Raw genomic sequence first — 25,376 nt, 5'->3', positions numbered from 1 at the left:
CATCACTGGGAGCAGCACCTAAAATATGCGGACAAATTAAATTGTGGTTGAAGGGTATGCTATGGGTGGAGCGAATGACTGAATAAAAAGTATTTATAGTTCAGGTCGGATAGACAGTGACACAGTCAAGATGAGATTCTACCAGGTTCTGGTCGTGGTGGTTGCCCTCTCTGAAGGTCAGGATGAGGACATTTCAATCTTGACCTCACTAGTTCCTCCTAAATCCTCGTTACACTGCATCTCGCCCTGTTCAGGACTGTGTCGCTGATTTCTCTGTGCTCTTATTTTCAGGAGCTGGTGCCCAACCAGGTAAGCCAGTTCTTGTTACCAGCTTCTTTCTGGGAAACGTGTCTGTTATCAATGATGTAGCCCGGCTATTATGAGGCGTCTTTGGAGGTCTGACGCTTCTCCTTCTTTTGAGACAGGAAATATGGGAGGTCCAGAAAGATTGCCCTGGTATGCCAAGATGAATGGCGCGATACCAAATAGAGGAACTCTGATATCTGACCAGTGGGTGCTGACAGATGCTTTTTTCTTGTCTCTGTAAGTACCATTACAGTTTAAGAAGATTTTCTTACTTTAATTTAAGCGGGAGGATCTCAGCTTTGCTACGATAAGAGAACCCATTAAAAACTAGAGTTAATGTCATTTTAAACATTTAATTGTCCAGGTTCATTTATTTTCTTCGGTTGTGTTTTCTTTAGCATTTATAACAAAGGCTTAACCGTTGAGCTGGGCCAGCCCCAAAGGACAGGTTCTGATCCTGTTCCAGTGTCACGAGGAGTTTCTGAAGCTGTATACCACCCTTTGTTTGATCCCCAAAACTACCAACAAAGCATCGCCCTCCTGAAGCTGTCCAGCCCGGTCAATCTTTCAGATCACATATCTTCGATCTGCTTGGCTCCAGCAAACAGCACTTTTCAGAGCGGAACTGATGCCTGGATCCTTGGTCTAAGCTCAAATGGTGAACTGACAGTTTTATGCAGTTTGTTTCAATCATTCCTTAACTGTTGTGTCGAGCACTGGTCAAACACTTTTTCTGTCATATGTTCAAATAGATGGTTCTGTAGTCATGGCAAAGGCTTCAATCTTGGAAAATAATGAGTGTCAGACTGGTTCTAATCAAACCAGAGACGATTTGATCTGTACAGGAAACTACTCATTACCTTCAGGCACATGCATGGTGATTATTAATAATATTGTCATCATCATTATTGTTGTTGTTATACAGGATTATTTGTCATGGATGAATTGTGTTTTTCCACAGGATACAGTAGGATCTCCACTGCTCGTTACAGATGGTAAGATGTGGATCCAGATTGGTGTGGGTTCAACGTCTATCTGTGGAGAGAAGAAACGTCCCCTTCTGTCCGTGTCGAGTCACCTGGAGTGGATCAGGAATGTCACTGGCAACAGTCAGCTGGGTGAAGGCGTTTCCACCTCTACCTCCTCACCTGGAGACGGAGGCGTTTCCACCTCTACCTCCTCACCTGGAGACGGAGGCGTTTCCACCTCTACCTCCTCACCTGGAGGCGGAGGCGTTTCCACCTCTACCTCCTCACCTGGAGACGGAGGCGTTTCCACCTCTACCTCCTCACCTGGAGACGGAGGCGTTTCCACCTCTACCTCCTCACCTCAGCAGTGTACAACTCCTCCCGTCGAACCCCCGAGGACCAAGTGTGACAGAAGCATTTTCGGCAGCAGCCAAAAACTGAGCGCCACCCACTTCACCTCTGTCTGCGCTCTTCTCTTCTCGCTCTATGTCCTGGTTGTCCAAGCATAAAGTCACCTGAGCGTCATTTAATCGTCAAACACAATCACAGGGATGATGGTAATTGGGGGTCTTTGATTTGAATCAGTTTTAATTTCACAGTAATCAAAGTGAGGATCGTGGTGGAATCAGGCTGTTTTGCCTCTGTGGACGGGGACATCTGTCAACAATCAGTATGAGTCAGGAATCTAAGTTTTAGTAAATTCAAGTGGTAAAGAAGTGGAGGTGGGTCAAACCACCATGTTACTCTGGCTGTTAGAGAACTGACCTCTGAAAGCTTCACACTGAATAAACGTTGGGCTACTTGGGTCTAAAATAAATGCATAATCTGCTGCACGTCTGGATTCATTCATCATGATTAAGAATTTCTGGTTGGCAAAGAATCACAACAAGCAATAAAGGACTCAGAGAAGAAAGCAGAGGCTGTGTATCAGTAAAATGACAAGAATTCACCTGTCTATGGTGGTAACTCAGTCTGTAGCCCAGTGGCTGACAATCAGTTCTAGGTTCAAGCCCCAGTTTGGACTCAATGTGGAAGGCGCACCACCGACGTACCCTGGAGCAAGGCACCGAAACCACAAATGCTCATTCTGGGGTGTAGCCTGCCTTTGCCCATATGCAGCGGTGATAGACTCCAGCAGCCTGCCATCACCCCAAAAGGGATAAAGCAATCAGGAAAAAAGAGTAAAATGTTAACTCACACAAAGGCATTATCATTTTATATTAAACAAAGGGAATCAGAATGTTTAACAACGTGCTGCAAACCTGCCCTAAGTTCAAACTCCAATATTACTTAGAATTGAGCATTTGGCAAATGGAGCATATTTCTTATTGGCTCCTGGGTGACCCTGTTGGGTAGTCAAGACACTTGATTAAACGCAGGACGCCACGGCGACTTTAACCAGAAAAGGTGGATGTGGACACGAGTCTGGCTCAGCTCTCAAAATATTTCAGCGCATTTCTGAAATACGGCTTTAGTGTGAGCGTTCATTGGGGCGCCACATTTCCTGTTGTTGCTGTAGGCTCAAGGATGCGGAGGGAGACGCCGTAAGGCTGCTTCTGCTGCCTGCTTTTGTTGGCATGAACACGTGGACGTCTGTTTATCTTGGCGTTTGTGCAGTATCACCAGTTTTGCAGGGTGTAGTACACAATTCCATCAGGCTTATTTTAGACATCTGACACACCGTCAGCAGAGTGGCTGTCGTGAGAAATACGGAATGTTCTGGCATTAGAGCCAGATCACAAATCCTGCGTGCGTGCGAGAAACAAAACACAAACAGTCCACACACACACAACACACACACACACACACACACACACACACACACACACACACACACACACACAAGGAGATGCCAAAAAATGGGCCAAAAATCAGTACTAGTTGCAACATTACAGTAGCTGGGGGAGCAAATATCAGTTCAGGGTGGCTTAATCATCAAAAAGGCAGGGTCTGTTGTTGGCTGTAGACTTGATAACTTGGACGAGGTGGTGAGGGACAGGATGGTGTTGAAACTGCGGACAATCATGGACAGTCCCTCCCACCCCCTCCATAACACAGTGGACAAACTGAGGAGCAGCTTCAGCAACAGACTCCTGCAGCCTCGCTGCTCTAAGGAACGGGACAGGAAGTCACTCCTGCCGTCCGCCATCAGACTCTATAACTCATCCAAACCCAGCCAAGAACAACAACTGTGTAATGTTCATGTTGTAATTTTATTTCTAATTTATTCTATATTTATGTATATATGCTTATAATGCCTATAATATGTATATATTATATTATGTATATATTATATATATATGCTTATAACATTCTAATCTTATCTGTATTTATTTTTTTTTCTGTCTCTTTACTCTGCATACGCTGCTACTATAATTCAATTTCCCCACAGGGATGAATAAAGTTCATCTTAATCTTAATCTTAATCTTAAAGTGCGTGTTAGACGTGGATTAATTGAAGAGACAGTGTGGACAGTGAGGTCTCCAACGTCAAGTCATCGGTGTGATGCAGCAGAGTTCCAGCTTCACGCAGGGCGCTAATGAAACTGGAGGACACGTAGAGGACGTGATGTGACACACGCAGGCTGGCTAGCAGGCAGCACACAAAGCTTGTTTTGGAATATGGTTATAACACAATTAAAGCTTTATAGTGTCTATGCAAGTTTGGGAGCAATGGCATATGTGTAGGTATATGTGCAGCCTGTAACCATAGAAACAACCTTTCCTCCATCGACAGGCTGTGGGGAATTAGAGTGGGGAAACGTTTGCCACAACAGGCTGCACAATGAGCCTGTGGTGAGTATCACGAAAAGATTCTGCTCCTTTTTTATTTTCTACTTCAGCAATGGATCTTCTGGTTTGGCGTTTTGTTTAAAGATGCCACTCCCTCGTGCAGTGTTGGTATCGCTGATACAGTCGTTCCAAAGGACAGGCAGGGTTCCTTCATCGGAGGAATGCGAACGGTCATTGTTTGAAACATCAACACCTAAACTGACGGTGGAATTCTCACCTTCAGTGACAGTGAAGAGGAGCCAATGGCTGGAGTCATATTTGCTTGTGTTTTTTTAACAGCATGATAAACTCCAGCCAGACCCTTTATCTCTCTCCCTGAGCTTTTGTTATATTTCAAAATGTCATAACAATGTTTCTGAGGTTGCAAGCAGTTATGTCGGATATAAAACATCCAAAATCTAGATGTTAGCTATAAGATGGTAAATATAAGTGTTAGCATTTGCTAATGTTACCTAGCAACCATAATCCCCACTTTTGTGATATAAAGGGGAATTTTAAAGTGCAATCCCTTTGGGTTTTTTCCTTCAGGTGTCTCCGCAGTGATGTCATGTCTTTGATAACTACGCGCATATTCTCATCTCAGGTCTTCCTCTAGGACTCCTGCCTGGCAGTTCCATCCTGGACCTCATTACTCCCAAAGACAACCTCAGCATCTTCATCTCTCCCCTCCAGCTCTGCCTCCTGTATTCTCTTTAGGAGCCCTGTCTCGGAACCAACCTCTTGGAGAACGTTCCTCACCTGAGGTGCAGGATTCACATAAATCTCACTCAACCACCAATGAGGTTGGTGCCCATGAAATTCTGACATTTTTGGACAGATCCCCAACAACTGATCAAGCTCCCTCTGTGCCGACTTAAGACGAAACTGCGTTTAACAAAACTTTCCTCAAATCAGTTCAGCTGTTGTGGATGTTGCATCCTCGCTTTGTTTGTTCGGGCTGCGCTGCGTTTAGTGTTCATGACGATAGAATCGTGAAACGTAGCATTAGCCAGATAACTCTGAGCTGATGTTCCGCATTTCCGCATTCTGATTCAGGCTCAGCACCTGCTACACACACACACACACACACACACACACGTGCTGTCATCTGGAAGAGACTGCGTCCACCAGTACAACGTGCCTTAGCAGACGTCGAGCATGTTGGTGTTGACAGCTAGCCTTTTGTCCAGGAGAAAAAGTTCTGAACAGAAACATATTTGTGGAACCTGCTGGTGTTGGAGATGTATGCATGAACCATTGTCTTTGGTGGACTGACTGGTCAGAAACAGGACTTGTCTGCACAGAAACTATTCTCGTCAGAGTCTTATCTGATTTTAAAGGAGGGGTTGCCCGCTTTGTTTTGCGTTTAACACTTTAGCACCCATAAAAAAAGGCGGAGAAACTTGGGTTCAGAGGTCACTGTGCTGTTTTCTGGATCTTGGTACTTTTATTTTTGAAAGCGTCAATCTGAATTTCATTCAGCGTTTTGAATTTCAGTTCAATTGTGGGTAATGTCTCTGTACAGCCCACAGGTTGAAGCCTTTTTGGGGTCAAGGGACCAGAGTCAGACAGGACAGAAATTACAGCTAAAATGGACAGCTGTCAAAACACATGTAAAGATGCAAAATTTAGGCTGGAAGAAAGAATGAATTTTCTCAGTTTGAAGCAATTAAGGTTGCCCAAATGGGACTCGCTGTAAAATGGTATTGAACGCATCGTTATTGTGGGAAGAGTTTGGGCCTTTGGCACAAGTTGGACTCTCTGATGCAATCAGAGAGGGTAAATGGACTAGTTGCAATGGGACAGAAAGGGTAAATGGACTGTTTATAGTGGGACAGAGAGGGTAAATGGACTGTTTATAGTGGGACAGAGAGGGTAAATGGACTGTTTATAGTGGGACAGAAAGGGTAAATGGACTGTTTATAGTGGGACAGACAGGGTAAATGGACTGTTTATAGTGGGACAGAGAGGGTAAATGGACTGTTTATAGTGGGACAGACAGGGTAAATGGACTGTTTATAGTGGGACAGACAGGGTAAATGGACTGTTTATAGTGGGACAGAGAGGGTAAATGGACTGTTTATAGTGGGACAGAGAGGGTAAATGGAAAGTTTATAGTGGGACAGAGAGGGTAAATGGAAAGTTTATAGTGGGACAGAGAGGGTAAATGGACTGTTTATAGTGGGACAGAGAGGGTAAATGGACTGTTTATAGTGGGACAGAGAGGGTAAATGGACTGTTTATAGTGGGACAGAGAGGGTAAATGGACTGTTTATAGTGGGACAGAGAGGGTAAATGGACTGTTTATAGTGGGACAGAGAGGCTGAACGGAGCACTTATTATGGCACAGACGAACTTGTGTAGACCCAAACACCACATTAAAGTGTGCATGTTGATCTAAAACATGTCAACAACAGCCCGGAATCCAGACGCAACAGCTAAAGTTAATCACTGCATGTAGACTTTGTTGCTATGGTAACTCATAGACTCCTTGCTGACTCCAAACCTGCGCTTTGTCAGGCGCCGCGAGCGCTCTCTGATCCTCCGGAGCCGCTTGGCTCTCACACATTGCAGCAGACCAGATAAGATCATCTAATCCCCATGAAGCAGATAACCTCATCTGATTGGACGCGCTGCCGTCAGACACCGGGAAGTTTACGGGTGAAGAGCGAACGAAGACTTCCAGAGTAAAACGCATTCATCCTGGCCTGGAACTCTGACGCTCCATCTGCGTGTTTCTGCTCTGTTGTGTCTTCAGAGGGACCGATGGACGCCTGCTTCAGTCATATGTTGGTTCGCATCAACTGAAGCTTCTTTGGGAACACCTTCACAGGCGTGGGAACGGTGCAGAAGCAGGCTAAACCCAATTCTGCTCCAACAACAAAAGCTGCAATTTTAGCTCGGCTACACTCTAACCCTAACGTAGCGTTACGTAGCGTCATTCAGCCTGCGAATGGAGGGAAATGTGAAGAGATGAAGCTGTGTGTGTGTGTGTGTGTGTGCGTGCGTGTGTGTGTGTGCGTGTGTGTGTGCGTGTGTGTGTGTGTGTCCTCCCAACTCCTGATTTCTTCTGCTCCTAACCAGGAGAATTTCTCTCTCTCCTATACATCAATGTCACTCGACCAGTCCATCTCCTCCCCAGCGTCCTCACATCTTCTTCCATCTTCATTCCATCCTCTTCCAGTCCAAACAAATACTACTGTTCCAAATGTCACATTTTGGAGGCTTAATTTATCCCAGAATTAATGCAGGAGTTCTTCAGTCACATACAGAGAACCTTTGGAGAACCGTGGGCGACGGACAGATGCGTTTGGTTCTGTCACACTCTGCTCCAGCCCATGGACTCAGTACTTTTCCACTGCCCTGCTCACACCACACCCTCTGATCACCACACCCACTCGCAGTCACTGATCACACACCTGCCCTCACTCATCAATCAGCTCACCTACCAGTATATATTCTCCAGCCTCACACTCACTCGGTGCCAGATTGTTCTCTGTAATGCAAGACTTTCCAGCGTTTACCTGCCTGTCTTCCCGGTATCGACCCTGCCTGTGTACGACCTTCCTATTTTGCCTGACCGCCGGTAAATTACCTCTGTCTTCTGTTTTGACCACGAGCTCAGCCAGTCTCCCTCTGGACTGTTTGCCTGATTCTGCCTGCCTCCCGGTTACTGAACTTTTGCCTGCCTCGACCAAGTCCACTGCCCCGCCCTCGAACTGTTCTTTGTTTGCCAGATTGCAGTTAAGAAACCTGTTAACGGATCATCAGTTCATTGCCTGTTTTGTACTGCACTTGGGTCCATACCATACCCATCACAGGTCCTTATTGACAGGAAGGTGTCTTCCTGCTAACGCCAAAAATGTCAGAAAGTTAGCGCAAACTACCTGACACCTAATAAAGCCTTTCTTTAAACTGTCCAGAACTGCTGTGTTGCGAGTGGATCCCACGACACCTGTGTCATAACGGGCTGTGGATGGATGGTCAGATGTCTGACAAACAGTTTGGACACAGCAAAAACAAGCTCGACCTTCTCGTGACAAGAGAAAAATGAGCTCTGACTTGTTAAAGTAGAACCAGATGAGGGGTGGGAAGCATGTGGAAGTGTCTATAGCTCCCTATATGGGAGCTTCTGCGTGGAGGGCCGTGTTTCAATATGACCGAAGGTGAGGAGGAAGAGAGGAGTTTACATGTTCTTATGGTCACGTTTAATTCCAACATAACCCATTTTGGATGTTCTCTCACTGAACACCTGCCTAGGAAGGTGCTGATCCCCGTTTTGCTGCCAAACCTCCCCGACCCACCGCGGCATGACCTTCACAAGGCCCCTGAAGGTGGCGCTGTGGGACGGGGCACTGAGATGTTAAGCACAGATGCTCAGCCTGGGCCAGCCTTTGCTCACCAATTGTATCACTCACGAGGTTCATGTGTAGTCCAGCAAAATCACACTGTCATCACCATGGTTACGTACAAACTCCCAACTAAATCAGCTGAGGAGTTCAGTGGTGGACTAAATTAGAATTTGGGTGGATTCACACCATTTATGTTAAGGCTTAATGGAGCACACCTGTTGGTTGCTAGCTTTAGTCTCACTGAGAATAATCATGGTATTCGTCCCTTTCAGACATCAACGATGCCCACAAAGTCTTTCAACACTGGATTAAACCTAATTCTTTCTAATTATCAGTACATTAAAAGCAAATTTGTGGATGCATTTGCATCATTTAATCATCTTTGCCAGATTTGTTCTTAATCAGTCTAGATCAGGGGTGCTCATTACGTCGATCGCGATCTACTGATCGATCGCGGCGTGGCATTAAAAACTATCAGCCTATCATTTGTCCCATCACTTGATTGATATACAGGGCAGCCAGTCAGAAGCGCTCAGTTATTCAGCGAATCACCTCTGATTTGAAGCCATCGCTAAAGCTTCTGGTCATCAAAATGAATGAGGGAGCGGGACCAAGAAGACAAAAACATATCACTTTCATACGGAATGGGAGGTGGACTTTATTTTCACGATGTCATTTTCGAAGTGCGTTTGCCTCATCAGCCGGTCTAATGAAGATTATTAAGCCCAAATACCGTTCCACCATGACTGATGAACATTTGGAAGTGTGCGTGAGGCTGGCTGTCAGCAGCTACTGTCCCTATGCATCCCTGGCTGATTCACTTCAGTGCAAGTCATCAAAGTAAACTCAGGCAATTACAAAACATGTTAATAGTTAATTATTATGTGTGTTTTGCAAAATTGGCTCATTCGGTTATGCAAGATACATCAACATACATTGTACATACAAAGAATCCTCAATACATTTGAAACTAATTAGATGTTTTGCATTTTTGTGGTGGGTAGATCACTTTGACTTGGTCATTTTGGAAGTAGCTCGCATGCTGAAAAAATGTGAGCACCCCTGGTCTAGATTATAGGATGGTTTTAGCAAAAAGGTATTTAAAGGCAGAGCAAGTGGTGAAGAAAACTGAGGAGAGATGGGGCAGAATGATGAACGAGAGGGTATTAAGTGAACAGATCGATTCTAACAGCTGAACACTGCTGCACCCTGGTGGCCACATCCCAAACTGTAACACTCAATGTTGACTGGAGCAGAAACCACTGATCCTGTGCACAGGATCTTCACATCAGCTTCTGGATGAAGGCTGTGAAATGAATGACTGTCTGTAGATCAGTCACTGTGTTACTGCTGATGATTATTGAGCCACTACAGACACCGTACCGGGGAACACTTATTTATACAGGTGACCAGGTGGGGGTGCGGGGTATCAGTGTGGTCTTATTGCATCCCTATCATGTTTAATTATGGGACAGATTTGTCTGTTGCAAGGTGGTCATCCCTGGTGGTGATGGTGATCTTTTCCAGCAAATTCACATGGAATCCAGCAGCGCCTTCTCAGATGAGCTTGGGAAACTACCTGTGACTTATTCCATGTCACAGGCGAGACGTGTTGTTTGTGCTGCATGTCACATTCCTGTGTCTCTACAGAACAGTCTTATCCTGGTATCTGAGCCAACTGAGTGGGTGTCATCAGTGGTTGCTACAAGCATAAAGGACAAGCAAGAACTCCGAATATGCATGAATCCAAGAGAGCTTAACACGGCTCAAAAAGACCACATCACTCCATACGCACTGCAGAACAAGTGGCTGCACACATGTCAAGTGTTGGCAACAACATTTTCAGTTCTACATGCAAAAAAATGTCCTTTAGCTGATTCCAACTTGATCCAAACTCCTCAATAAATGCACTTACATGTGCATCTAAATCAGACTGCACATGTCACTCCATTGGCGGATATATTGTGAATAACCTCTGTCTACCTCAGTTAATTTAGGTCAGATTAGAACCCGGCGCTTACACACACAAACACACACAAACACAGTCCCATCAATGTGTGTGACAACAGTGGCGGCCAAATTTGACTCTCTGAGAACTATTTTAGTTAAACAACTAATGCGTGATTAATGAAAGAACAAAGAACCCAGAGAAGGTGTCTTGACTTCAAAAAGCAGCTGAAAAATGAAGCAGCAATGTAAAAACCTCCAAGATTTGGAAACTTTTCTGAAAGTGAGCCAAAAGGCCTCTTTGCTGCCCTCTGCTGGTGGGCCAGGACATGATAAAAAGTCCCGCCTTCTGAAGCTGACTTGCCTTTCATTGGCAATGTGCTGCTTCAAAAAATGGTCATGCAAATAACATCTGACTTTCTGGATGACATACACAAACAAAAAGAAGACTTCAGCACTACTTTCACTTAAGTTCATTCTATTTTTATTCGACTGGTTAAGATTTCTTGACAAAATAGGGGGACAAGAAAGTCACAGGAAGTCAGCAGTGAAGCACTGATGTCGTCACATCGCTGCCAACCATGCAACGTTTACGACAGGCCTGGTTTTTATCTGCAGCAAATCCTCAGCAATGTTTGCGCTACGTGCAAGCAGGTGGAAAACTGTGGAATTGACCTGAAAACAACACATTGGACCTGGAAACTTCTACTTCAATGCCAGTTCTGTCTTTTTGCCCTTTGTTAGCCCGCCATCCTTTGTCGAAGACAGGCGGGCTTCTTTTGTCACACAGTAGTTCGCAGTACAAGACAGAGAAAGAGTGTTAACGTGATCAAACAGGTACACTTTATGATCGGGTTAAAGGTTAAAGGTCAGTGAGGGAGAGACCCAGGCTAAAATAGTCTGAAACACCAGCTGATCTTTAGTCATTCTGTCAGGAACGTCCACACACCTCAGTCCTGATCAAGACTGGTTTCTAAAGAACTTTATTACAAATACACAGCACAGCGAGCATCCACCTCAGCAAGTTTTTCTAGTTCTGGATTTTTGTGTTTGGACAGAATCCCATCAACAGTTATGAGCGATGGTTTCTTTTCAAGGTTAGCCGTAAACATTAGAAATGAGGATTGTCCACAAGCCTTTGACCATAATGGTGACGCCCTTTAGTGATCAATAAGACCATCTTCATTTTATGCAATTAACAGGTGCAGAGGAACGAGTCAAGCGAGGGGAACCCAACGGCACCACTTTATGGGTTCTAGCCTAGAGGGGACCTAGAGGTTTGCAACCCACAGGAAGAGCTTTGGTTCCACCCACATCTCCACTCTGAGCACAGTTTAGCCAGGCCTTCAAGTTCTGGTGCCACTTATCTTTTCCTTTGCTGAAACAATAAATACAAACAACAGGAACTAAATTATTGGCTTGCACTCAAATGGCCTTCTGCTTCAGAAAATAACATTCACATCAGCACAAAAGAAAAGGAATCATGCCATCACTGGGAGCAGCACCTAAAATACGTGGACAAATTAAATTGTGGTTGAAGGGTATGCTATGGGTGGAGTGAATGACTGAATAAAAAGTATTTATAGTTCAGGTCGGATAGACAGTGACACAGTCAAGATGAGATTCTACCAGGTTCTGGTCGTGGTGGTTGCCCTCTCTGAAGGTAAGGATGAGGACATTTCAATCTTGACCTCACTAGTTCCTCCTAAATCCTCGTTACACTGCATCTCGCCCTGTTCAGGACTGCGTCGCTGATTTCTCTGTGCTCTTATTTTCAGGAGCTGGTGCCCAACCAGGTAAGCCAGTTCTTGTTACCAGCTTCTTTCTGCTAAACGTGTCTGTTATCAATGATGTAGCCCGGCTATTATGAGGCGTCTTTGGAGGTCTGACGCTTCTCCTTCTTTTGAGACAGGAAATATGGGAGGTCCAGAAAGATTGCCCTGGCATGCCAAGATAAATGGCAGCGGTTCCCAATGATAGGAACTCTGATATCTGACCAGTGGGTGCTGACAGATGCTTATTACTTGCAGGAGTAAGTACCATTACAGTTTAAGAAGATTTTCTTACTTTAATTTAAGCGCAAGGATTTCAGCTTTGCTACGATAAGAGAACCCATTAAAAACTAGAGTTAATGTCATTTTAAACATTTAATTGTCCAGGTTCATTTATTTTCTTCGGTTGTGTTTTCTTTAGCATTTCTACCGAAGGCTTAACCGTTGATCTGGGCCAGCCCCAAAGGACAGGTTCTGATCCTGTTCCAGTGTCACGAGGAGTTTCTAAAGCTGTATACCACCCTTTGTTTGATCCCCAAAACTACCAACAAAGCATGGCCCTCCTGAAGCTGTCCAGCCCGGTCAATCTTTCAGATCAAATATCTTCGATCTTCTTGGCTCCAGCAAACAGCACTTTTCAGAGCGGAACTGATGCCTGGATCATTGGTCAAAGCTCAAATGGTGAACTGACAGTTTTATGCCATTTGTTTCAATCATTCCTTAACTGTTGTGTCGAGCACTGGTCAAACACTTTTTCTGTCATATGTTCAAATAGATGGTTCTGTAGTCATGGCAAAGGCTTCAATCTTGGAAAATAATGAGTGTCAGACTGATTCTAATCAACCCCTCAGAGACGACTTGATCTGTACAGGAAACTACTCATCACCTTCAGGCACATGCTTGGTGATTATTAATAATATTGTCATCATCATTATTGTTGTTGTTATACAGGATTATTTGTCATGGATGAATTGTGTTTTTCCACAGGATACAATAGGATCTCCACTGCTCGTTACAGATGGTAAGATGTGGATCCAGATTGGTGTGGGTTCAAGGTCTATCTGTGGAGAGAAGAAACATCCCCTTCTGTCCGTGTCGAGTCACCTGGAGTGGATCAGGAATGTCACTGGCAACAGTCAGCTGGGTGAAGGCGTTTCCACCTCTACCTCCTCACCTGGAGACGGAGGCGTTTCCACCTCTACCTCCTCACCTGGAGACGGAGGCGTTTCCACCTCTACCTCCTCACCTGGAGGCGGAGGCGTTTCCACCTCTACCTCCTCACCTGGAGGCGGAGGCGTTTCCACCTCTACCTCCTCACCTCAGCAGTGTACAACTCCTCCTGTCGAACCCCCGAGGACCAAGTGTGACAGAAGCATTTTCGGCAGCAGCCAAAAACTGAGCGCCACCCACTTCACCTCTGTCTGCGCTCTTCTCTTCTCGCTCTATGTCCTGGTTGTCCAAGCATAAAGTCACCTGAGCGTCATTTAATCGTCAAGCACAATCACAGGGATGATGGTAATTGGGGGTCTTTGATTTGAATCAGTTTTAATTTCACAGTAATCAAAGCGAGGATCGTGGTGGAATCAGGCTGTTTTGCCTCTGTGGACGGGGACATCTGTCAACAATCACTATGAGTCGGGAATCTAAGTTTGAGTAAATTCAAGTGGTAAAGAAGTGGAGGTGGGTCAAACCACCATGTTACTCTGGCTGTTAGAGAACTGACCTCTGAAAGCTTCACACTGAATAAACGTTGGGCTACTTGGGTCTAAAATAAATGCATAATCTGCTGCACGTCTGGATTCATTCATCATGATAAAGAATTTCTGGTGGCAAAGAATCACAACAAGCAATAAAGGACTCAGAGAAGAAAGCAGAGGCTGTGTATCAGTAAAATGACAAGAATTCACCCGTCTATGGTGGTAACTCAGTCTGGAGCCCAGTGGCTGACAATCAGTTCTAGGTTCAAGCCCCAGTTTGGACTCAAAATGGAAGTCGCACCACCGACGTACCCTGGAGCAAGGCACCGAACCCACAAATGCTCATTCTGGGGTGTAGCCTGCCTTTGCCCATATGCAGCGGTGATAGACTCCAGCAGCCTGCCATCACCCCAAAAGGGATAAAGCAATCAAGAAAAAAGAGTAAAATGTTAACCCACACAAAGGCATTATCATTTTATATTAAACAAAGGGAATCAGAATGTTTAACAACGTGCTGCAAACCTGCCCTAAGTTCAAACTCCAATATTACTTAGAATTGAGCATTTGGCAAATGGAGCATATTTCTTATTGGCTCCTGGGTGACCCTGTTGGGTAGTCAAGACACTTGATTGAACGCAGGACGCCACGGCGACTTTAACCAGAAAAGGTGGATGTGGACACGAGTCTGGCTCAGCTCTCAAAATATTTCAGCGCATTTCTGAAATACGGCTTTAGTGTGAGCGTTCATTGGGGCGCCACATTTCCTGTTGTTGCTGTAGGCTCAAGGATGCGGAGGGAGACGCCGTGAGGCTGCTTCTGCTGCCTGCTTTTGTTGGCATGAACACGTGGACGTCTGTTTATCTTGGCGTTTGTGCAGTATTACCAGTTTTGCAGGGTGTAGTACACAATTCCATCAGGCTTATTTTAGACATCTGACACACCGTCAGCAGAGTGGCTGTCGTGAGAAATACGGAATGTTCTGGCATTAGAGCCAGATCACCAATCCTGCGTGCGTGCGAGAAACAGAACACAAACAGTCCACACACACACACACACACACACACACACACACACACACAAGGAGATGCCAAAAAATGGGCCAAAAATCAGTACTAGTTGCAACATTACAGTAGCTGGGGGAGCAAATATCAGTTCAGGGTGGCTTAATCATCAAAAAGGCAGGGTCTGTTGTTGGCTGTAGACTTGATAACTTGGACGAGGTGGTGAGGGACAGGATGGTGTTGAAACTGCGGACAATCATGGACAGTCCCTCCCACCCCCTCCATAACACAGTGGACAAACTGAGGAGCAGCTTCAGCAACAGACTCCTGCAGCCTCGCTGCTCTAAGGAACGGGACAGGAAGTCACTCCTGCCGTCCGCCATTAGACTCTATAACTCATCCAAACCCAGCCAAGAACAACAACTGTGTAATGTTCATGTTGTAATTTTATTTCTAATGTATTCTATATTTATGTATATATGCTTATAATGCCTATAATATGTATATATTATATTATGTATATATTATATATATATGCTTATAACATTCTAATCTTATCTGTATTTATTTTTTTTTCTGTCTCTTTACTCTGCATACGCTGCTACTATAATTCAATTTCCCCACGGGGATGAATAAAGTTCATCTTAATCTTAATCTTAAAGTGCGTGTTAGGCGTGGATTAATTGAAGAGACAGTGTGGACAGTGAGGTCTCCAACGTCAAGTCATCGGTGTGATGCAGCAGAGTTCCAGCTTCACGCAGGGCGCTAATGAAACTGGAGGACACGTAGAGGACGTGATGTGACACACGCAGGCTGGCTAGCAGGCAGCACACAAAGCTTGTTTTGGAATATGGTTATAACACAATTAAAGCTTTATAGTGTCTATGCAAGTTTGGGAGCAATGGCATATGTATCGGTATATGTGCAGCCTGTAACCATAGAAACAACCTTTCCTCCATCGACAGGCTGTGGGGAATTAGAGTGGGAAACGTTTGCCACAACAGGCTGCACAATGAGCCTGTGGTGAGTATCACGAAAAGATACCACATTCAAATTCTGCTACTTTTTTATTTTCTACTTCAGCACTGGATCTTCTGGTTTTGCGTTTTGTTTAAAGATGCCACTCCCTCGTGCAGTGTTGGTATCGCTGATACAGTCGTTCCAAAGGACAGGCAGGTTCCTTCATCGGAGGAATGCGAACGGTCATTGTTTGAAACATCAACACCTAAACTGACGGTGGAATTCTCACCTTCAGTGACAGTGAAGAGGAGCCAATGGCTGGAGTCATATTTGCTTGTGTTTTTTTAACAGCATGATAAACTCCAGCCAGACCCTTTATCTCTCTCCCTGAGCTTTTGTTATATTTCAAAATGTCATAACAATGTTTCTGAGGTTGCAAGCAGTTATGTCGGATATAAAACATCCAAAATCTAGATGTTAGCTATAAGATGGTAAATATAAGTGTTAGCATTTGCTAATGTTACCTAGCAACCATAATCCCCACTTTTGTGATATAAAGGGGAATTTTAAAGTGCAATCCCTTTGGGTTTTTTCCTTCAGGTGTCTCCGCAGTGATGTCATGTCTTTGATAACTACGCGCATATTCTCATCTCAGGTCTTCCTCTAGGACTCCTGCCTGGCAGTTCCATCCTGGTCCTCATTACTCCCAAAGACAACCTCAGCATCTTCATCTCTCCCCTCCAGCTCTGCCTCCTGTATTCTCTTTAGGAGCCCTGTCTCGGAACCAACCTCTTGGAGAACGTTCCTCACCTGAGGTGCAGGATTCACATAAATCTCACTCAACCACCAATGAGGTTGGTGCCCATGAAATTCTGACATTTTTGGACAGATCCCCAACAACTGATCAAGCTCCCTCTGTGCCGACTTAAGACGAAACTGCGTTTAACAAAACTTTCCTCAAATCAGTTCAGCTGTTGTGGATGTTGCATCCTCGCTTTGTTTGTTCGGGCTGCGCTGCGTTTAGTGTTCATGACGATAGAATCGTGAAACGTAGCATTAGCCAGATAACTCTGAGCTGATGTTCCGCATTTCCGCATTCTGATTCAGGCTCAGCACCTGCTACACACACACACACACACACACACACGTGCTGTCATCTGGAAGAGACTGCGTCCACCAGTACAACGTGCCTTAGCAGACGTCGAGCATGTTGGTGTTGACAGCTAGCCTTTTGTCCAGAAGAAAAAGTTCTGAACAGAAACATATTTGTGGAACCTGCTGGTGTTGGAGATGTATGCATGAACCATTGTCTTTGGTGGACTGACTGGTCAGAAACAGGACTTGTCTGCACAGAAACTATTCTCATCAGAGTCTTATCTGATTTTAAAGGAGGGGTTGCCCGCTTGTTTTGCGTTTAACACTTTAGCACCCATAAAAAAAGGCGGAGAAACTTGGGTTCAGAGGTCACTGTGCTGTTTTCTGGATCTTGGTACTTTTATTTTTGAAAGCGTCAATCTGAATTTCATTCAGCGTTTTGAATTTCAGTTCAATTGTGGGTAATGTCTCTGTACAGCCCACACGTTGAAGCCTTTTTGGGGTCATGTGACCAGAGTCAGACAGGACAGAAATTACAGCTAAAATGGACAGCTGTCAAAACACATGTAAAGATGCAAAATTTAGGCTGGAAGAAAGAATGAATTTTCTCAGTTTGAAGCAATTAAGGTTGCCCAAATGGGACTCGCTGTAAAACGGTATTGAACGCATCGTTACTGTGGGAAGAGTTTGGGCCTTTGGCACAAGTTGGACTCTCTGATGCAATCTTTTTGCCCCCCCTCCCCCCACAAAATTCCATTTTTCGCAACACAAAGCACCGTGTTCGGCTCAACACACTCCTTGCGTTGACGTCTTCTTGACTAAAATGTCCCTTTTAATCTCATGCTATTTACCAACTTATGGGTGCACTGATGCATCAAAAGCATCAGTCAAAGCATCTAAGTGGCAAAAACAACAGAGATGTACTTTTAACACTACCTCCTAGACAGGTGGGATTATGTGGAATCCCAAAATGCCAACATGACAAACATGTTTGACTTGATGTCCCTTTACCAATACCTTAAAAGTGTGAACAAGGGTCAGTGAGCGAGGCACCTTCAGAGCCAGGTGCGCCTGTGGGTGGAGTCCGACCATCAGAAATATAGTATTTAAAGTGGAGTTCAAGATGAAGGAGACACAGGTGACATGGCTCTCTCCCAGGTTTTGTACAGTTTGGCCGCGGTGGCCATTCTGTCGTCCGAAGGTAAGACGGAAAAGAGGAATCTCTGAAGGATGTCTGGGTTTTTGCTCTGGAAAAATGACCGTTTGTGAATAACCAACAGTTTTTTTTAATGTGTTCCGGGTGAAATCCTTGAGAAACCAATTGATTGTAATATGTTCATGATTAATTCAAAGTGAAATTGAGTTTAAAAATTGAGGCAGCGGTTGTGAGGTTCTTTTTGTCATGTGGCTTAACGGATTTCTCGGTGCTTTCATTTCCAGGAGGGCGCGCACAAAGTAAGCATCCCACTTCACCAGCTCATCATGAATGCGCCTGTTGGCAAATCGATCCTTTCGTGACTTCATAACCCTCCCCCATCTCTCAGGCTGTGGCAGGGTGTTTGTAAGACACAGAATTATTGGTGGTCAGAACGCAGCTCCAGGAAACTGGCCCTGGCAAGCCAGTTTAAACGGGGAAGGGGGCCAGTTCTGCGGAGGGTCGCTCATTAGCAGTGAGTGGGTGCTGACGGCCGCTCACTGCATCACAGGGTGAGATGACGAAAAAAACATTTAAAGAGAACAACAAAAAAGTTATCAGAAGACATTATCTGCATAAATTGTGAATGAAATCCCTGTTTTTGGTTAAAAAAGGGACCCCAGCGCCATCACGGTTTTTCTGGGTCGCATCGACCAGGCGGGACCCAACCCCAACGAAGTATCCCGAAGTGTCATCCAGGCAATGTGTCACCCGTCGTACGACACGTTTACCAACGACAACGACGTGTGCCTCCTGAAGCTGTCGGCCCCTGTGAATTTCACAAATTACATATATCCCGTCTGCCTGGCCGCGGCGAACAGCACCGTCTACACCAGGACTAGGAGCTGGATCACTGGTTGGGGTAAAGCTGATAACGGTAGGCTCACACTGGGGGGGTAGGGGCTGCCGTGCGCACGCATCACAGGTTATTCCATCGGTACGCTGCGAATTTAAAGTAATTTTTCCTCCCCCATTAATGTTTCTTGTTGAAATCAGAAACTTTCCCAGACATCCTTCAGGAGGTGGAGGTTCCAATTGTGGGAAACAACCAGTGCAGATGCACCTACGCTGAACTTACGGAGAACATGATCTGTGCTGGATATGCATCCGGAGGGAAGGATTCGTGCCAGGTAGGTTTTTATGGGGAACCGGGACAAAACAAGAGCATACTCCTTTTCTTATTCATCTCCACAGGGAGACTCTGGCGGCCCGCTGGTGACCACCGGCGACGATAAGGTCTGGGTCCAGCTTGGGGTTGTGAGTTTTGGAATAGGCTGCGCCCTGCCCATGGTTCCTGGGGTCTACGCCCGTGTGTCCCAGTTCCAGGACTGGATCAGTGGCGTCACTGGCAGCAGTCAGCCAGGTTTCGTTGCCTTTAACTCCTTCGGAATTGATGGCGACGCTACCTACACCTGCTCGTCACGACCTCCTCCAACACAACCGCCGCCAAGCCAAGGTCCGGGACCAGGACCGATGACCACGTTCTGGCCACCTGTCATGACCACGGATGATGACAGCATATTTGGCGGCAGTGAAAACGTGACCCCTTTGGCCAACCTCACCGCCCTCTGCTTCCTGGTTCTGCTGCTCTTCGTTCTCGGCGACAAGGTGTAAAGGCACCGCTCCGCATGTGAAGAGGGGCTTGTTTGAAATGATCAAGTATCTACTCTTGATTGATTATCATGGTAATGTGTCAAAAGGGTGACTAATCAGCACGTATTAAACTCTATGATGTTTTGGCACCGTTATAAATGTGTCATATTTAATGCATCTTGAGTCCCTTTTTGTCTTACTTGGTACAGAAATTTAAATTTGAAACCCAAAACCAACTTTATATCTTCTGTGAGCCTCGACTTAGTCCTAACCTGGACGCACACACAGATACACACACACACACACAGACACACACGCACGCACGCACGCACATACAAACACACAGACACACACACTGGGCCATATAGAGTTTCCACTGTGCATGTGTGCCGAGTGCAAATTGGAGGAAGCCTGCACTGACAAGGGATGAAAACCAGAACTTTCTGGGATTGCGAGGCGATTGTGCAGACACAGACCACAAGAACAAGAAATATTCTGTTTTTGTCGTGTTAATATCTCCCACTGTAAGGTGTTGGACCAAGATCCAAATTAAGGGGTGTGGCTTCTGCATAGGGTTGCTGTTGCTATTGTTCTATAGCAACAGTGGAGTTACTGTAGGAGAGCAACCTCCAGGTTTGGTCCTGTGCAGTTGCCACCATTGCGGTATAACTTCGCGCCACCCGGGGGCGCTGATGAGTAACTTTTTTTGCTTTTTAAAAGTAAGAGAACCAAAGCAAGGAGGAAAAGGTCCTACGATGGACTAATCACGCTGCTGTGCGCAGACAACAGTCGAGGAACTTGGCAACACTTGTGCACACGTGTTGAATTAAATCATAAAGAATACAGTGTAGGAGAAGCTCTGAGGGATTTGGCTGCATTGTGAAAACAGAAGCAGAGACGGTGGGCTGGCAAACTCACTTTTTCTCACCACACACCCACAGATTTTAGCTTATTTTTAAATATCTCCACGTGGTCCAGTGACATCACCAAAGGCAACTGTGTGCACCTAGATCCCACACGTTTGGTTTTCCTCCAAACTTTAGGTAAACGGCTTATTTCCGGGAGTTCAAACAAATTTCAGTGATTTTAGTGATTTTTAGTGATGGTGTTCAACAAAAAAAAAATTCCAGAGGAGAAACTCCTCCAGTTCAGGCAACCCTGAGCGACAGCTTCAAAAGGAAAGCCAACCCGATCTTGGCTTCCCCACCTTCCTCCCCGAAGAATCCCGCTGGGATCTCTCTGGAGCATTCGCTGCGTTGGGGTCCGGGAAAGGCCGGAGATCTGACTCCAGAGTTGATACTCTGGTGGAAAATCCCCCACCTTCCCCACTCCCAGCCAGGAACATGTGTTTCAGCAGGGTCTTACGCAACTCTGACCGAGTTTCCCATATTTTTTTGGCAGGTGGAGAGGGGGACGTCCAAGGAGCGGGTGAAATGAGCTGGGTATTCTCATATCATTGTAGGTTTAAGGTTTAATTTTCCCTGGAGGTCATCGCCATGACTTCATCTGACCTCTGATGCAACGCTCAACTGAGACATCGTCATCCTAAGAGGGAGGAGGAGGGCGGCAGCATGCCCAGTGCCTATCGACCACTTTAGCCACGTGCTTTAGCCCACGATGTAGAGGAGCACCCACACAGACGTTGGAGTGAGAATATTTCATGCCGATGGACATGTGTGTTTCTTCAGCGAGAGAGAGAGAGAGAGAGAGAGAGAGAGAGAGAGAGAGAGAGAGGACGGAGAAGAAGGTGGTGGTGTTGGGGGTGGGGCCCTCAGATAAGTTCTTGACTGTAAACTGAACTAGACAGCAAGCTGTGTTTTATCTCACTTCCTCTCCTACGTCCAGCTCTACATCTGTTCTGTGTTTAGAGGGACTTTCTCTTATCATAATATGTAGACGTGCAAGCACACACACACATGCACGCGGCTTGGCACAAACCTCTCCACAGGCGGTTTGCTTTCCAGTGTTCGTTTACTCTTGAGCTGCGAGACAAAGTTGGAAGAACCGTCGATCCTGCGCCGCAACGTCCGCAGAATCCCACAGATGTCACGTTACCAAAGTCTCCCATCATGCAACTGGGGGCAGTGGAATTTGTCAGGCGGACGTTGAGGTGAACAAGTAACAATGCGCCACATTGAAAAGCAATTTCGCTCAATCCCTGTCTATTGGTGCGGTATTGATAGTCAGTCTACTGTTTCAATAATGCACAACGTGCATATTTTGAACCTGACAGCACCATTGTTTCCGGTGGAGGCCAAAGAAGAGGAAAAGCCGAGCCAAAGCAGGACACCAATGCCACCCAGCGGTGGGTAGTGGTACAGCAAAAGTAATCCCTCTGTGATTGGTCGGCTGGTTTGTTGGTTTGTTGCAGGAACCCCCTGCACAACGCAGGGAATTTCAGGTGACGCCAATTAAGGCTGTGTCGCATTCAGGTTCAGCTCGGACCGTCAATAAACTTAATCAATTACACCTGGAGGCGGGTTCTACACGGCCAAGCAGAAAGCGGGACCGAAGGAGATGACAACACAGATGGACACGTTTATGAACCGAGTTTAGAAAAACAAACTCTGGGAGCGCACATTCCAGTCCTCAGACCCAGCTCGCGCTGCCTTCAGGAGAATCCGGAAAAGCCGAATTGTGGAAATTCGCCAAGCAGAAACAGTTAACGGATGACATAATTAATCGGAAGAGCAAGAGCCGACTAAAGTTGCCACTTCCACCAGCAGTATCAGAGCTCTTCTCCGGTTCGACATTCCCCGACTCCCCGCTGCGCATCAAAACACCGCAAACGACAAACAAAGTCGTAAATAAACACGTGGGGCCGCGCGTTAGGGATTCTTTCCACCAAGTTTTGCATCGCCACCACGCACACGCTCAGCAGACTCCCGGCGTGTGCGTGATTAAAATACTCTTTCACTGGTACCTTTCGGCGGAGGCTTGCTGATCAGATCCGTGACGCGCCTCTGCAGCCGGACCACTCTGCCCTCCAGCACGCAGGACCGGTGACAGATAGTCGCCAGGTCCCCCTCCAGCTCCTCCAGGATGCTCACTGAGTGTCGGGACAAATCGGAGAGCTGTCGGAGCAGCGAGCACAGGCTGACGCCGCACACGTCCACCAGGTCCTCCAGAGCCGCCCGCCGCTGCGCCTCCTGTTGCAGCCTCCTCGCGGGCTTGCAAACATCTCTGGGAAGTATCGTCCGTTTGCAGAAAGGCATGACGAGGAGCGGCGAAAGCGACAACAAACTCCGCAGATGTTCAAGTTATATTCCTCTGGTCCTTCTCCCTCTGGTTGGCGCACAGACGCATGCTACGGTTCCGCCGGGGGGGGAAACTCCGCCGCTGCTGGACGCGCTTGGGACGAGTTGCGCGTCGTGCGTCGTCATTGTTTTTTCCGAGCTTTTCTTGCTTTTTTTTGGTGAAGAAGAGAGACTCCGCTGCTGCTGTGCAGACCGAAGCTGCGCCAGTGAGCTGAACACAGCACTTCCGGTCAAATCTTCACAATACGAGACGGATTTGATATAACCGAGGCTAACGAGGATACATTTCCAAATTCCTCTGCAACATTTGACACCCAAACGCGCCTTTGAACGACTTTTCTGGGGTGTTTGCGTTTTTTGGAAAACGCGGCGACATTTCAGTCGCCTGTGCTTTTATTTTTACCGGAAGCGGCTCCTCCGCGGTCGTCTCCTCCACGCGGACGCGCAGACGAGCACGTCTACCGAGATTGACGCGCGACTGTTATCCCAGTCGTGCACTTTTGCACACTCCCTCTCTCACTCTTCCCGCCAGCCGCGTGTTTTTATACGCGCGAATTCCACGATTAGTATGTTGGGAAGAGCCGACACAGGATTGACAAATATCATTCCCATCATACACTGTTGGCGCGTTTTGGGGGGAGGGGGGAATGTGCAGGAAAAAGATCGGGAAAAGAATCCGGTTACTACTGAGATTTGGGCAGATTTCCCTCTTGCTCGGGTTGAGGCTCTGAAGCTTCTTCGCATGTCATTGTTTTCACATGGCCTGACTTCATGTCACATTCCGGGGGTCACAAGACTCCAGATAGATATCCGTCCCTTTTTCCTGACTTTACCGCTGACCCTGAACGCATCCCCAATCTAATCCCATCATGCCCGGCCAGCGGGAGTGTCCCAAGGTCACATCGGGTGTCCCGATGGAGATGGTTGCAGAGCCCCGTCGGAGTTGTTTATTAGTTTCGCGCGTCTGTTCTCGCTGAATTGGCGAGTCGACGGTCGACGAACGCCGGCCAGCGGTCGGTCGGGAAGCTGGAGCTGCGAATAGTTTCTGAACTTTGACCTTTGGGGCCGCTGGGTATCCTGGAGCGTCTCTGATTTGTTCTGCAGAGGGATTTCCCAAAGGCTGGATGAGGAAAAACACATCCGTCGTGCAGTTTGGGAGAGTTTGGATGTGGACACGAAGCATTTTTGGCATTCGCCGGCGCAACAACACTTCGCCATTTTGAGCTCTAACACTTTCCAGGACTCGAGTTCCTCTGGAGCTTTGTGCAAACCACCAGTTCTCCTCCTCCCTCTTGAAACGTACCCCTCCTCCCTCCTTTAAACACACACATCTGGCCCTCAAAACGCCCCCTGGGCCCCCCTTTAGGAACCCCTCCCAGAAGTGAACTTGGCCTACCTTTATGTTTTTGTTCCTGCAGACTGGTTGTCTTGGGGAGAGGGGATGGGAGGGGGGGGGAATTAAAGATAAACAAGCACCTTTTAAACACAAAGAAGAAAAAGTTCTGTGTTCTCTTGTTAGCCGATGGAGCAGCATGTCAATCTGTTGCCATGACAACAGCCAGTTAAATAACCTCAACCTGAAAAGGCCACCTTCCCGCAGGTAGACCCCCGGCGCGTCACTCACTCTGATGAGAAACAGCTGTCCCCCCCCCCTCCCAAAAAAGACTGACTTCTTTGTTTCAGTTGTTCTGGTCGGCTCGGCACACGTCGGCTGGAGGCTCGCGCCGCGCGTTGCTCCGCCTCCTTCCTGCCAGTGTAACCAGGGCCCCACCACGCCCAATCGGCTGCACGGCTAAGCTGTCGATCACGTTTCCATGGAAACAAAGGCCAGCCGTGGCACATGCAACAAGTTTTTACTTACGTTGTCCTGCCCCCCCCCTCCCCTCTATTTTGCCACCGCCCAAACCAACTCTGCAAATAAGATTGCTGTTGCTCTCAGGAGGGGATGTGGGGGGCAGCCAGAGGTCAAAGGTCATTAATATGTCTCAATCAGAGCACAAAGACCACTCAAAAATCTGTTTTTTTGGAGGCGGGTGCAAAATCAGGGTAATTCTGAGGTCGGCGAGGTGATTGTGGCCGCCTCCCACAGGCTCGGCGGGACGTCCAGAACATCAACACACGCACAGCGTCAGCGAGCACCGGTCCAGGTTTCTGCAGAGCGGAGCAGGCTGCGTCCCAGCAGCTGCCATATGGACCGGCGCTGGAGTCGGAGCGGGGACGGGAGGACGACGCGGTAACGGACACGGAGGGGAGGAGGGTGGAGGAACGAAACCGGGGTGAAGTGGGGAACCTGAAATTGGGTTTTCAGGCCAGCAGGGGAGGATTACCAGTATAAACAGATGGGTGATGGGAGAGAGGAAACGAGGGATTAGACGTAGAGGATGAAGGTGATAACCTGCTCCAATTTCACCTGAACTCAAAAGATCTGACGATGGACCGATTGATGACGGAGACGGGAGCA

At 46.8% G+C, this 25,376-nt stretch overlaps 3 protein-coding genes across 9 annotated transcripts in view; 2 read left to right on the top strand and 1 right to left on the bottom strand.

The window, feature by feature from the left end:
* The window catches only part of nhsl2 (NHS-like 2), a 73,648-nt gene extending 50,315 nt beyond the window's left edge, over nt 1-23,333 (bottom strand). Inside the window, exon 1 of the mRNA XM_057028077.1 lies at nt 22,582-23,333. Within this exon, the coding sequence (XP_056884057.1) occupies nt 22,582-22,873 (292 nt within the window). The 5' untranslated portion in view covers nt 22,874-23,333. The remainder of the gene's footprint in view (nt 1-22,581) is intronic.
* LOC130523114 (transmembrane protease serine 9-like) lies at nt 11-13,908 on the top strand. Of its 7 annotated transcripts, XM_057028132.1 has the most exons (7): nt 18-176; nt 292-309; nt 426-543; nt 705-964; nt 1,059-1,183; nt 1,268-1,301; nt 1,874-2,107. In XM_057028132.1, the coding sequence occupies exons 1-7, from the start codon at nt 131-133 to the stop codon at nt 1,948-1,950; spliced, it is 678 nt and encodes a 225-aa protein (XP_056884112.1). In that variant the 5' UTR covers nt 18-130; the 3' UTR covers nt 1,951-2,107. The 7 variants fall into 7 exon arrangements, with proteins under 7 accessions (XP_056884106.1, XP_056884112.1, XP_056884107.1 ...); XM_057028126.1 differs by having other exon boundaries at nt 11-176; nt 1,071-1,183; nt 1,268-2,107; XM_057028127.1 differs by lacking the exons at nt 1,268-1,301; nt 1,874-2,107 and adding an exon at nt 13,105-13,908 and having other exon boundaries at nt 36-176.
* On the top strand, nt 17,872-19,835 carry LOC130523115 (serine protease 27-like). The gene is made up of 6 exons (XM_057028134.1): nt 17,872-18,071; nt 18,311-18,325; nt 18,415-18,577; nt 18,680-18,942; nt 19,062-19,195; nt 19,260-19,835. The coding sequence occupies exons 1-6, from the start codon at nt 18,014-18,016 to the stop codon at nt 19,677-19,679; spliced, it is 1,053 nt and encodes a 350-aa protein (XP_056884114.1). The 5' UTR covers nt 17,872-18,013; the 3' UTR covers nt 19,680-19,835.
* Nucleotides 23,334-25,376: the final 2,043 nt, after the last annotated feature.

This window comes from Takifugu flavidus, chromosome 3 (assembly GCF_003711565.1).
Source record: "Takifugu flavidus isolate HTHZ2018 chromosome 3, ASM371156v2, whole genome shotgun sequence".
NCBI classification, from domain to species: domain Eukaryota; kingdom Metazoa; phylum Chordata; class Actinopteri; order Tetraodontiformes; family Tetraodontidae; genus Takifugu; species Takifugu flavidus.
This window is presented reverse-complemented; position numbering and strand designations above follow the sequence as displayed.